Here is a 12,599-nt window from a genome sequence, read left to right on the forward strand (position 1 = left end):
TTTTTGAACTGCACAAAAAATTCTAACAGAGACAAAAGGATTGAAATCCTCTATGAAAAAACATTATGTTTTAAAAGAGTTGATTTTTCTTTTACGGGCAACCCACAATCTGCGACGAGTTTATCCACATGAATTTGTGATCTACGATGGATCTATCCATGAAGCCCACTAATTTATATACAAAAAAACCAACGTCCAATCCGCCTCGACAGAACTAACCCAACAGATTTTAATGCCTAAAACATATTTAAGTTTATTTAAAATTGTTAAGCATTTTTAAATCTATTTCTAATTAAAAGTCACAAAAAACAAAGCTAAAATTCTAACCGTTCACTAATAAGACATTAATCTATGAAATAACCACTAGATTACGAAACATTTTCGAAATTTGTTACCTTTTACAACTATCTATAAATTTGTGTGCCTAAAGCATGGACTTCAGCCGCTTTAGCCAAGGGCAGAGCTGAAATTTTCGTTCATCAATTTACATTCTAGAAAGAAGTCCAGGACACAATAATGGTTGAGTCATGACTCATGAGGTGGCCAGTAGAACTGTTCCCTTCTTTGATGTGTTTGTGTCACGTTGATAACGGGTGGACATTTTATTGGTTTTGTGAGATAAATTGTTGAAAATCGTAGCGAAGCAAGTTGATAGGGTTCAATCATATCTCGTATTATCTACTATATATAAAACATTGTAGAAAAGTAAAATATTTTCATTTAAAATATTATAAAACAGAGAAGAAAACTTATACTATTTGACCAAGGAAAAAAACTACCTACTCACGACACGACCATCACGTTTATAATGTTAATACACAGTTACACCATACATTTTTTCATTGTAGTTCTATACAATAATATATCATCGTTTGATCTAACAAGTATTCGATAGATAGTGGGAACTTTTTTTTCCCTTTTGGCCTTATATTTAAGAACATGGAGCCTGTGTTTCTAAAATTCTATCTAAAAAAGTATATTTTGTATTGATCATATCTGAAATTGCATATATTGTAAAATATTGTGTACAAAAGGATCCGGTCCAAGATTAAACACACAATACTTACTGAGACTAAAAGGGGCTAAACCACAAGAACAAATCCTTGAAATTGCAATGGTTAAACTTACAAAAAATATGTCTCTTATTACCAGATCTTAATATTGTTTACCGAATTTCTGAACTAAACTACATTTTTTGCCCAAACAAACAAAGAACTAAACTATATTTATTCAAGTCAAGTCAAATAATTGCATGCAGGAGACAACGCAAAAAGATGAAAAAACTAAAAATTCAGAGATGAACATCGAGAACACAAATAACATTATCCAAATCTCATTAGGATCCTATTAACCAACCACAAAAACGTCCACTTCATAATGGTCTAATAGTACAATTTGTTTTTATGTAGAAGTAAAAGTGAAGTTCGAATATTCTTACATTGATTTCAATCATATTTTGCTACTATAGATTAACATGTATACATCAGCATACACATGGTCCAACGATTGAGTCTATACTGCACAAAACTCTGGAGATGAATCTAAACTTTGGTTCGAAATTCCGGCAATGTATGGAAAAGAATATTCAAAAAAATAAGAAGAAGCATATTGACCGTTTCTTGTTCAATATACTAGAAGGTAAACGTCAAAAATGTCAGCATGTTTTCTTTCAAAAACAAAAAAAAAAATGTCAGCATGTGGTCAGAACTCAGAAGTTCTTACCAAGAAAACTTAACTAACAGTTACCATTTAGACCCTAAATTACTTATGTTGTATTTTTGTCCGAAAACTTTGATTAAAAAAATAAAGGTGTAAGACGATGAAAAAGAACAAAAAATTATATTGTCACTGTATCTTTCAAAATCATTCTAAAATGATAGACATGTATCTTAGCGCCTCCAAACTTTTCCACTCTATGAAAAGTTGTTCTTCGTTTTTTTTTTTTTTTTTTTTTTTTTTGTCAATTGTTCTTCGTTTTTGAACTTCTATTTTGCTTCGTTTTGATATTTTTATGTTTTCGTTTATATTTTTGAATTTTTCTTTCTTTCGTTTGAGTTGAAGAAAAAACAGTTGTTATTATGTAAGAATTTAAATAACAATTTCAAAAAGGAATATTTTTTTTGGTCTTACTAAACGTCTGACCGGCATGTTTGAAATATTTCAGTTTCTTGTTGCTTCTTGATTTAACCATCCGAATCTATCTAAACCAACTAACCAAGTGATTGAACAAGAACTAAACCGATTTTTCTTTGATTTGATCTGAATCCTTAAGTAGTAAAGTCCAAAACAGCAAATACTAAAACTGAACACAAACTGGAGCCGAACTGAATCCCGAAGGAACAGGTGTTACCTATTCCGACAACGATAAATCTCCTATTTTTGGGATGTTTTATCTATTGAAAAGTTGTTGAATGAGGATGGTCTAATGATTTTTCCGGTCTCTCCTTACAAATTACACTTTTATGGTTCAATCCACTCTTAAAAAATAATTGAAGTCAAGATTTTCAGCCTGTGGTCGGAAAGTCCTTACACGAAACTGAAGTATGATATAAATTTATCTTTAGCATATGGTCGAAAAGTCTTTACAATAAACTTAGTTAAATAGTAGTAAACATATACACTAGCTACACGTATTTCATCTTTATTATGGTCACACATACTACACAACCAACAAAAACTACAAGACGATAACAACAAAATGTCTCTTTTCTCCTTCCCCATCTCCACTGAGTTGCTTCCATGGCTTCTCCTACTTTTGATTCCTCCACTTCTTATCTTCTTTCTTCTTCGTTCCCCTAAAAATCTTCCACCAGGTCCACCAAGATTACCTATCTTAGGAAACATCCACCAGCTCGGATCCCTCCCTCACCGCAGTCTCAGAGATCTCTCTCTCAAATATGGCCCAGTCATCACCGTCTATCTCGGCAGCGTCCGTACCGTGGTTGTTCACTCTCCGGAGACGGCGGAGGAAGTTCTAAAACTTCACGACTCCGAGTGTTGTACTCGTCCAAAGCTATCTATCACCAAAAGCTTTTTCTATGATGGACTTGGTCTAGGGTTTACTAAATGGGGTGATTACTACAGAGATGTGCGGAAACTCTGTGTTCTTGAACTTTTCTCCGTTAAACGAGCCAACTCGTTCCGGAACATAAGAGAGGAGGAGCTGAGTCGACTCGTTAACTCGTTTTCTGACTCGGCGTCATCTGGATCTTCCGTTGACCTTACCGCAAATTTGGCTAAGTTCGTCGCGAGCTTTACGTGTCGAATGGCGTTTGGATTGAGTTTTCAAGGAAGTGGAATGGATAACGAGACGTTTCTGGAGCTGTTCACGGAGGCGAACAGAGTGATCGGAAAATTCGCGGCGGCGGATATATTCCCCGGGTTTGGCTGGATCTTGGATCGGATCAGTGGTCTTGATTCTAGCCGGAGGAAGAGTTTTCAAGATCTTGATACGTTTTACCAGAAAGCTATTGTTGACCATCGGGAGAAGAAGAAAACTGAAGACCGTGAAGATCTCATTGACGTCTTGCTCAAGTTACAGAGTCAAGAAACCAAACTTGGTTCTTCAAGAATCACCGATACACATATCAGAGCTATTATTATGGTAAGTTTTCAACTTTGGTTAGTTCGGTTCGATACCATAATTCTTGTTCGATTTGGGTAATTTGGTTTAGAAATTTATGTATAGTTTGGTTAATACAAATATCAGGTTACAGAACTTTGTCCATGCCTTATTTAGATGTTGAATTATAATTTATTGAGTTCATGTAAGCATTTTTGTTTTCATTTCAGGATTTGTTTGTAGCAGGAGTAGACACATCTGTTATCACTTTGGATTGGACAATGGCAGAGCTTTCAAGACATCCAAGAGTAATGAAGAAAGTACAAGCCGAGATTCGTGAACACGTAGGAGACAAAGGTATAGTGACATACGATGATCTCGAGGCTCTAGTCTACATGAAAATGGTGATCAAGGAGACTTGGAGGTTACACGCACCGAGTCCTATTCTGATTCCAAGAGAAGCAATGACTAACTTCAAGATCAAGGGTTATGATATTTACCCTGGAACGCGTATTCATGTCAATGCTTGGGCTATTGGACGTAACCCTGATGTATGGAAGGATCCTGATGAGTTTATACCAGAGAGATTTGTTGATAGCAATGTGGAAACTAAAGGGACAAGTTTTGAGCTGTTGCCGTTTGGGAGTGGACGCAGAGGTTGTCCCGCAATGTACGTGGGATTAAGTACGGTGGAGTACACATTGGCGAATCTTTTGTATCATTTTGATTGGAAAGCGACTGAGGAAGTGAGTGTTGAAGAAGCACCTGGTCTCACTAGCCACAGGAAGCATCCTCTTCACCTTGTTCCTGTTAATGTCATCAACCGCAAGCTTTAGAGTGCGGAAAGCACAAACATTTAGTTTTCGACGAATAAGGCTTAATAATGTTTCTGTTTATTGAATAGTCGATACTTTCTGTTTAGCTTTCAAACAATAATTCTCATTACATGAATAAAACTTTGGCTTATCTATCTCCACACAAAGATTTCAGAACTCTGAAACTTGTTTGCGATCAAAGAAGCAACCAGAAGGAGATTCTTGATGTGGAAGCAAAGCTAACCTCACAGGACTTGATGCTCCTTCTTCCACAGATAAAATTCCAGTTTTAAAATTCATATCAGTCTTAACAAATCCAGGACAAACCGAGTTAACGCGAATCTCGGGATGTTTCTTCGCTAAGATCCTCGTGTAAGCATTCAAACCGGCTTTCGAAACAACGTAAGCCGACATGACTTTAGCCCAATATTTTGTCTTAGCCGTATCTTCTTTCAGATCATTGAGAAGTTGGTTGATCACTTGGTCAATTCTTACCTCCGTTAGATTCTCTGCGTCACTCAGGATCCCTTTTGCCCATTCGTTTACTAAATTCTGGTAAACATTTAACAAAAGTAAGTTAAACACTAAATAGAATTTCCCTGCCAACATCTTGCAAGCATTCTTACCTTTACTTGACCCATGAAGGATGATACGTTAATGATTCTTGGAGAATCAGATAACTGCAAAAGTGGAATAAACGCCTCACACATTCTCTTTGGTCCATAATAGTTAATCTTTATGCATTCCTCAGCTAGCTCATAAGTCTCAGTGATAGTTTCCTCCCACTTGAAACCTTCCTACCATGTATAAAGTAACAAGAAAGCATTAAACTTGACAAAGATTTATCGAAAATTATATCACAAGATACTTACTTTCCCTGTCCCAGCTCTTAAAGCATCAACATCAGTGATTACACCACCAACCCCAGCATTATTGATCTGTCAAAACAATCAAAAGATCACTCAGCATTACACAAAGACTCTTGCTTTTATGACTTGTAACAGAGGAAACTAATAGTACCAAGATATCGAGTTTTCCGAAATGGGTTTTCACAAACTCAGCAAGAGAAGTGACACTAACAGGATCAGAGACATCAAGCTGATGAAAGACAATGCTTTGATCAGAAATCTCAAGCTCTTTCTTCAATGTCTCAACAGCTTCAAGCCCTTGTTTCTCATCTCTAGATGTCAAAATAACCCTAATCCCTTTGTTTGCTAATTGTCTGCATATCTCAAATCCAATTCCTCTATTCCCTCCAGTAACTATAGCATATCTACAAAGGCCAGAACTAAAATCTAATAAAGATCAGAACTAAATTCAACAACTAAGTGAAGATTGAGTCATACCTTGGTGATTCCTCAGCCATTTTTTTCTAGGTTTTAGTTCAGACAAGAATGTTTCAAACGAAATGTGGAAGCCAATGAAGCCACGTAGCTCAGAAATTGATGTTCTTGGAAAAGGTAAAGAGTGAGTGGCCCAATAATCTCACCATTAAATAGTTTTGGTTATGATTTTAGTGTTTTCGTTAACATAAGCGGCCTATAAAGAATAGTTAAAAGAAAATAGCTTAGACATAAGATATATAACAAAATCTATATATATGTAAAGCTGAGGCGATATATATGGTAATCAGAATGTGCAGAACAAACAGATTAAATTATGTGATGCGACTTGTTGGAGGAAAACTCATTATGCAGAAGAAAAACGCTACAAACAGCTCAAAATAATGTGTGAATAATGAGAAAATAATATGTTATCCAGTATGAATGTTTGAATGGTGAAAAAGTTTTAAACAAATATTTTATAGTTTTTAATAGATTAATTTATATAATAGTAGTAATTTGAACAAATATTTTTCAGTTGTGTTATTTTATCGCAATTTTTTGTTAAATATATGATTCTGAAAACAAAAATTATATTGTATGATTTTGTTTTTTTTCAGAAAACTGTAATCCGAATAAATACCTTCTATTGTTGAACGTAATTTTTTTATAAATGGTTACAATCGTTTAGTCGAAAGTTTAGTTTATTTTACAAATCATTGTTTTTTTTTTTTTTGACACGATCTTAATAAAACCGTCCACCTTCTTCTCCTGAAAACTTTACATTTTCAAGAGTTGGACTAATTCATAGAAAATCTTACATTTTCAAGAGTCACATACGCATTTTCATTGTATATTGAAAATGAAACACGCTGAGAGATATAATAATATATTAGGTTCACATATGAATTTTCAATTTTTCATTGCACGCGGGACACACCAAACCATTTTTTTGACCTGGTTTCATTTATAAAAAAGAATACTGTAAAACGTGGGCTTCATTTATCTCTCTATATATATATGCTTGAATTACATTTTGAATTCATAGATCTAAATCAACCCAAAATGTATAAATTCGTCGTTTGCTTATTAACTTTGAGTTTTCTCTTGCTCTCTGGACTATCAAACACAGCATTGGCCCGAGTACATCATGAGTCTTCAAATCCAAGTAATTTTTATATTCCAAGCAATTTTGTATACTATTCGATTTTTGTTTAATTTGATTGTAGAGTATTAAATATACACTTCAAATTTTCCGTTTTAGAAAACAGAGATATTGAATGAAAATCGAATGTTATATAGTTTTGGTTATAATTCCATGTTTGCAAATATATCTTTAAAATCAAAGAATATCCATAGAAAATAGTCGTCAATTTTACTTTATCATCGCAGTTTGAATTTACGATTTGCTCATTATATATGAAAACTAAAACTGAATCATTGTAATAATATCTCTTCATTTTTGGCTTTTGTAATAATTATTCCGGTATGGACATACAGTTCTTTTTCAATTTGGATTGGTTCCTCTAGATACGTAAGCAATAAACTGGCATAACAGAAATGATTTGTTAATTGTTGCTTCTTTTTTTTCTGTTTTGAAAGAAATAGGAAACAGGGTTTGGGATCAAAAGATCTTCAACAATGTGAAGGTTCGTGTACTTCCCAGTGCTTCAAGGCGTGGACCTGGGCAAACCGGTTAGAAAATCAGTACTAAGGAACAAAAGGAGTATTAAGTAGAATAGTTACTTCAAAATATTATCAAAAAAATATTTTATTTTATGATAGATAAAAGTCATGTTTTGTAACCACTCATATGCTGTTTTTTTTTCAAAAGATGTTCAATTATTGCATTTGACATTATGGTTCATAAAATTTGAAGTGGTTACCGAAAAAAGTAATGAAAAGGAGAACCCAATGTTGAAGACTTCAAAAGTAGAAATTTCAGACAGTATTTTTGCACGACTAAAACAAAGTACCACTTTATTCAACTTTTGACGATTTTACTTTTCATAACAAGTTAAGAACATCTGAAAACATAGTAACTTTTGAGACCTTATTAAAAACCAGCAATCATTTCAACACCCGAAAAACTCTACAGTCTCTCCCTCACGCTCTCTAGGTTTCATTCACGAAGATGAATTCTTCTGTACCCATTCAACAAGCGTAGCAACACCAAACCCGGTCCCAGACTTCTTCTTCTCGTTCCACACCGGTCCAGCCATGTCGATATGCATCCATTGCACCTTCTCACTCACAAACTGCCATACCACAGAAAATAGAGGATGGTTTAGTTACTTTCACCGACGAATTTTTTGTCAAAAACATGTATGTATAGCCTCTAAAGGGACTTTGTTTTCACCTGTTTCAAGAAGAGAGCCGCGGTGATGGATCCTCCTGCCCGCCCGCCTGTGTTGACCATATCAGCCACTCCAGACTTCATCATCTCCCAATAGCTCTCTTCCAGTGGCATCCTCCACAGCTTCTCTCCACTCCTTTCTGATGCAGCAATCACTTCCTTTGCAAGCTCGTCGCTAGGTGTATAGATTCCTATCAAGTAATGAACACAGAATGATCATCATGAGCCAATTTTGGACTCAAAAACGACACAAAGATTGAGTTTTTCTGCAGGGTTTTTGAGCTGTGTACCTGCCATTGAAGTTCCAAGAGCAATAACACAGGCCCCGGTCAAAGTAGCGAGGTCAACAATCTGCAAGATATTTGACAATGTTTAACTGAAAGGATAAATTTAACAGAAACAAGCTCCTTTAGCTTCTCATATCAATAAAGTAATGCAATACCTTGTCGACGCCTTGGTTACAAGCATACACTAGAGCATCTGCGAGTGTTAGACGACCTTCAGCATCTGTGTTGTTGACCTACACACACCATCGCCAACAATTAGCATTTCATAGGAAAAACAGTAAAAGCTCAACTCTGAGGGGGAAAAAATCATCAGATACCTCAATGGTCTTTCCGTTTGAGGCAGTGATGACATCTCCAGGTCTCATTCCGGTTCCACTAATCATATTTTCACAGGCTGCAACGATGAAATGAACCTGGTTGTGGAAGACGAATCTGTTCAGTTCGGTTAACAAACTATAGCTTTCAAAAGAATCTGATGGGAGAAACTAACCTCAACACCAGGAGGCTTAATCTCACCAATAGCTTTCGCAGCGCCAAGAACAGCAGCTGAACCGCCCATGTCGAATTTCATGAGCTCAATTGAGCAGCCAGGTCCAGTCTTAATGTTGTAGCCACCACTGTGTACACAAGATATTCAAATCAACAACCACTAAAATAACAAAGAAAAGATACCAGCTCGTAACAGAGTAAAATTCAAAGCAATACAGAATGATTAGTTACCTGTCAAAGGTCAATCCTTTTCCAACAAGAGCAAGTTTGGTCTTAACAGAGCCATTCGGAGGTTTATAGACAAGGTGGATGAAGTGAGGAGGATTAGCCGACGCAGCAGCAACAGCTAGGTAAGAACCCATCTTCAACTCTTTGCATTGCTCTTCGTTCAAGATGTTTGCAGTGAAGACATCACTGTACGTAGAAGCCACCTTTGCTGCTTCCTCAGCTAGTACAGCTGAAACGATACAAAAATCAAAGCAGTTTAGGAAAACTCAGCGAACACCACACAAACACGAAAATATTTGATTTCATAAATGACAACAATTCATACCAGGAGTAAGCACATTGGCAGGAGAATTAATGAGCTCTCTCCCGAAAATTACACCGTAAGAAACATCTTCAGCATACTTCAGCTTCTTTTCTACCTCAGCCCCAGTTCCAAATCCAATAATATCAACAGCTTTCAAAGATGGTTTCTTTGATTCAGACTTATACCTACCATCTTCAAATAAACCAAGTACTATGCCTATCCAAAAATAAACAATGAGACCCCAAATCAGTTCCAATTTCCAAAACAGTACTAAACAAGACTCGAACTTGTGTTATACTAATTGAAGTTACCTGAAGCTAAAGCTGATACAGAACTAAGCTTAGATTCATCAGAAACACTTGAAGCAAGCACAATAGCAGCACTAGTAGATTGAGAAGCTTTTGAAACTGTAGCTACAGCTTCACCAAGGCTATGAAAAGCCACCGGAGACGAAACAGACTGTCCAAGACCGATCAAAGCGATTCTCTTTGATCCTAAACCCGGAAGCCTGAGAACAGTCGATTGACCAGGTTTCCCAGTGAAATCTTCCTCGGAAGAGACTTGAGCTAAAAGTCCACTTAAGTGAGCATCGACCTTGCTCAAGATCGGATTCTCAAACTTTGAGTTACCGTCTTTGGCTAAGTCCTTCTCTGTCACACCAACTACGAGTATGTCTCCTTTCCATTCAATTACATCGATCTCCTTCGCAGTGAACGAGATCTGCATAATCGTCACCAAAAGATCAAAACTTCAAACTCGAATCAATCAAAAAATCAAAACTTTGAACTAAATCAAAACTGGATTCCATACAAAATCATTTCAAAATCACAGTGAAGGAAACAAACCTTGTGAGGCTCAGTGGAGTTGGGTTGAGTGAGACCGAGAGTGTGAGCCATGGTTATTGCTATTGAAGAGAGGTGTTGTGTGATTGAACTCTGAAAAGGAAGACGAAAGAGTAAACAATGAAAAGTTAGGATTGGTCTTTCAAAGGCGTATATATAGAAGGAGAAGTTAGGTGTGATTTACACATGTGTGATGTGTGTTAGTGAGTAGCTCAATTAGGCTTGAACATTCGGACTTCGGATTGGATTTTATTACGATAATTCGGGTTTTGGATTTGTAGGGTAAAATAGGGTTTTGGATTTTTTAGACATTCGGACTTTGAATCGGATTTTATTAGGGTAATTCGGGTTTTGGATTTGTAGGGTAAGACATGGTTTTGGATTTTTTAGATAGGGAGATTTCGGAAGGTACTGAATATGTTTCGATCGGTTCGTTTTGGATTTATACGGGTTCGGAATGGTTCTCGAAAAAAAAAAAATGCGACCATAGAATCGAAATATGTTCTGATTCGATTTTTGAATCGAAAAACTCCAAAAACCTAAACGATGTATATAGAAAAACGCTCCAAATGATCCTTAAAATCCAAAAATATGTGTATATATTGTTTTGTGTTTTTTGGGTTTACGTTTGGATTTTATTTTTTGGTATAATGGTTGGGTTGTAGGTGTTTTTGAGTATCCGTTTGGGTTTCAATTTTTTTTTAATGTTCGGATTTCAGATTTTACCAGTATATAACCGAAAATCGAAACATATAATTTAAGATCTGTTAGGATAATAACAACTTTTTGATTTGGAAATTTTTTTGGGCGAATTTCTTAAGAGAAGGTCGAAATAATAAAAGACAAAATTATAGTAGAAGTTGTTATTTTCAGCAACCTTATCAAACATATCTCTATGAGATATGCAAAAGTTTTAGCTTCAGTCGTGTTGAAGTGTTCTAGGTGGAATGGTTTAAATGGGTGAAAGGGCATCGATCATGCTATCGAGCTAGTCACTTCTGACTCTGATTTTGGGCACTGTTTCGTCGATCGTTGGTCATTTTGTGCCGCCTTTGATATCTGATCAAGTATCCACAAATCCGTCCACACCAATATTTTGAAGGTAAACCCCATTTCCTAATATCAAAAATACTATTCGCCGTCCGGAACATTGACAAGTACACGGCGTACCAGTCAAACATGGAGCCTAATCAATTCAACTATTTTTTCTATTTTGTTTTGTCGACAATGGTCTAATTGATACATGAGAAATTAGGCTGTATGACCATAAAAATTTAATAATTCAATAACTAACTTAAAAAAAGTTGACTACATGATTATGTGTATAACATGTAATATATACTAATCTACCCATTTGTTCACATGTCATATGTATCTTTTGATTCTTTTTCTGAATTTTGTCTTCTTTTTTTCTTTTGTATTTTGAAGTATGATCATTTTTAATTGTGTTTATGTTAAAATTTTAATAATATTATTGTTACTAATAAAATTTCACATTATGACTTTTACTATTTTAAAATCATTTTTTATTTTATTAGTTTTTTGTTAATAATTAATATTAATAGAAATAAATATTTATTAAATGAACATTGTAATTATAATTTAGTGTTAAAAAAAAAAAATGGTGACATGGCTTTGTTTGATTGGATGTTTACCATGATGATATGTACACATTAAGAGAACAGAAAACTCTTCCATAATATATATTAGTTAATAACACTAAGAATGGTGAGAGTGATATTAACATGGACATGGTTCCATTTTCATAATGCGTTTTTTGAAAGACAATCGTTACATTTTCAACTCTTTTTCAATGTTGGAAACCGCAAATTAATTACCAAATAGGCAAATAAATACTCGAACGAGTTTCATTAAAGATAATTAAAGCCAGTTCTTCATTTCTTTCATATAAATCAGACAATAATCCCATGTTATTTTCATCACCCAGTTACAAACTTGAAAAAGAATCACACATCAGAATATTTTAATTTTTCTTTTGTTTTGCCATAAGAATATATATCATGACGATAAAGAATGTACTTTTTGTTCTAGTAACCATTTGTGTAGCAGTTTCTGTAAATGCTCAACTACAGCAATATCCGATTATTTTCTCAAACCCGCTTCCATTTCTGCGCTCGACTGGTATACTAAACCTACCAGACGTAAAAAAATGTTTCTCGTCCGTGAGGAATGTTCCAGGATGCTTATTAGAGATCTCTCAAGCTTTTGGAGAGAAATTCGGTCACATGATGCCCGCTTGTTGTAAGGCTTTCATGGATAGCATAAAATGCATGCCAAATATTCTATACAGTGTACTTTTCCCTCCTAATTTGAAAGAACAATGTAATCAGGCAGGGATCCACTAATTTGAAAGAACAATGTTCTGAGGGATCC

At 35.2% G+C, this 12,599-nt stretch overlaps 5 protein-coding genes across 9 annotated transcripts; 3 read left to right on the top strand and 2 right to left on the bottom strand.

Moving 5' to 3' along the window:
• The first annotated feature begins 2,526 nt into the window (after positions 1-2,526).
• Positions 2,527-4,544, top strand: CYP71B6 (cytochrome p450 71b6). Its single transcript, NM_127979.3, has 2 exons — positions 2,527-3,604; positions 3,793-4,544. Exons 1-2 carry the CDS (start codon positions 2,699-2,701, stop codon positions 4,396-4,398), a joined length of 1,512 nt encoding a protein of 503 aa, NP_179995.1. The 5' UTR covers positions 2,527-2,698; the 3' UTR covers positions 4,399-4,544.
• Positions 4,430-5,907, bottom strand: SDR2 (NAD(P)-binding Rossmann-fold superfamily protein). 2 transcript variants are annotated; one of them, NM_127980.4, is made up of 5 exons: positions 5,724-5,907; positions 5,398-5,650; positions 5,250-5,315; positions 5,004-5,174; positions 4,430-4,929 (listed from the first exon to the last, which is right to left on the bottom strand). In NM_127980.4, the coding sequence occupies exons 1-5, from the start codon at positions 5,741-5,743 to the stop codon at positions 4,549-4,551; spliced, it is 891 nt and encodes a 296-aa protein (NP_179996.1). In that variant the 5' UTR covers positions 5,744-5,907; the 3' UTR covers positions 4,430-4,548. The 2 variants fall into 2 exon arrangements, with proteins under 2 accessions (NP_179996.1, NP_001077951.1); NM_001084482.3 differs by having other exon boundaries at positions 5,398-5,665; positions 5,724-5,821.
• An 804-nt stretch (positions 5,908-6,711) lies between these two features.
• AT2G24195 (uncharacterized protein) lies at positions 6,712-7,674 on the top strand. 2 transcript variants are annotated; one of them, NM_001335923.1, is made up of 2 exons: positions 6,712-6,867; positions 7,302-7,635. In NM_001335923.1, the coding sequence occupies exons 1-2, from the start codon at positions 6,720-6,722 to the stop codon at positions 7,397-7,399; spliced, it is 246 nt and encodes an 81-aa protein (NP_001324887.1). In that variant the 5' UTR covers positions 6,712-6,719; the 3' UTR covers positions 7,400-7,635. The 2 variants fall into 2 exon arrangements, with proteins under 2 accessions (NP_001324887.1, NP_001324886.1); NM_001335924.1 differs by having other exon boundaries at positions 6,736-6,867; positions 7,302-7,674.
• On the bottom strand, positions 7,615-10,494 carry LAP1 (Cytosol aminopeptidase family protein). Of its 3 annotated transcripts, none has more exons than NM_001202658.1 (11): positions 10,390-10,429; positions 10,209-10,298; positions 9,675-10,083; positions 9,479-9,579; positions 9,063-9,274; positions 8,833-8,959; positions 8,660-8,755; positions 8,498-8,575; positions 8,346-8,406; positions 8,059-8,246; positions 7,615-7,957 (listed from the first exon to the last, which is right to left on the bottom strand). In NM_001202658.1, exons 2-11 carry the CDS (start codon positions 10,257-10,259, stop codon positions 7,826-7,828), a joined length of 1,455 nt encoding a protein of 484 aa, NP_001189587.1. In that variant the 5' UTR covers positions 10,260-10,298; positions 10,390-10,429; the 3' UTR covers positions 7,615-7,825. The 3 variants fall into 3 exon arrangements, with proteins under 3 accessions (NP_001189587.1, NP_001118375.1, NP_179997.1); NM_001124903.1 differs by having other exon boundaries at positions 9,063-9,288; positions 9,385-9,579; NM_127981.4 differs by having other exon boundaries at positions 9,063-9,288; positions 9,385-9,579; positions 10,209-10,494.
• Positions 10,495-12,156: 1,662 nt separating this feature from the next.
• Positions 12,157-12,571, top strand: AT2G24205 (ECA1 gametogenesis related family protein; the record flags this gene model as incomplete). The annotated part of the gene is made up of 1 exon (NM_001084483.2): positions 12,157-12,571. Exon 1 carries the CDS (start codon positions 12,227-12,229, stop codon positions 12,569-12,571), a length of 345 nt encoding a protein of 114 aa, NP_001077952.1. The 5' UTR covers positions 12,157-12,226.
• Positions 12,572-12,599: the final 28 nt, after the last annotated feature.

This window comes from Arabidopsis thaliana, chromosome 2, assembly GCF_000001735.4.
Source record: "Arabidopsis thaliana chromosome 2, partial sequence".
Classification (NCBI taxonomy): domain Eukaryota; kingdom Viridiplantae; phylum Streptophyta; class Magnoliopsida; order Brassicales; family Brassicaceae; genus Arabidopsis; species Arabidopsis thaliana.

What these genes read in the sequence shown, in the direction of transcription:
- CYP71B6 (NM_127979.3), top strand. Translation starts at nt 2,699, where the DNA reads ATGTCTCTTTTCTCCTTCCCCATCTCCACTGAGTTGCTTCCATGGCTT. An exon ending in ATATCAGAGCTATTATTATG is followed by an intron (nt 3,605 to 3,792) that starts GTAAGTTTTCAA and finishes TTTTCATTTCAG; the next exon opens with GATTTGTTTGTAGCAGGAGT.
- SDR2 (NM_001084482.3), bottom strand. Translation starts at nt 5,743, where the DNA reads ATGGCTGAGGAATCACCAAG. An exon ending in ATGGCTGAGGAATCACCAAG is followed by an intron (nt 5,666 to 5,723) that starts GTATGACTCAAT and finishes ATTAGATTTTAG; the next exon opens with TTCTGGCCTTTGTAGATATG. An exon ending in CCTTCATGGGTCAAGTAAAG is followed by an intron (nt 4,930 to 5,003) that starts GTAAGAATGCTT and finishes AATGTTTACCAG; the next exon opens with AATTTAGTAAACGAATGGGC.
- AT2G24195 (NM_001335923.1), top strand. Translation starts at nt 6,720, where the DNA reads ATGCTTGAATTACATTTTGAATTCATAGATCTAAATCAACCCAAAATG. An exon ending in TCATGAGTCTTCAAATCCAA is followed by an intron (nt 6,868 to 7,301) that starts GTAATTTTTATA and finishes CTGTTTTGAAAG; the next exon opens with AAATAGGAAACAGGGTTTGG.
- LAP1 (NM_127981.4), bottom strand. Translation starts at nt 10,259, where the DNA reads ATGGCTCACACTCTCGGTCTCACTCAACCCAACTCCACTGAGCCTCAC. An exon ending in ACTCCACTGAGCCTCACAAG is followed by an intron (nt 10,084 to 10,208) that starts GTTTGTTTCCTT and finishes ACGATTATGCAG; the next exon opens with ATCTCGTTCACTGCGAAGGA. An exon ending in CAAACGGAAAGACCATTGAG is followed by an intron (nt 8,576 to 8,659) that starts GTATCTGATGAT and finishes TGGTGTGTGTAG; the next exon opens with GTCAACAACACAGATGCTGA.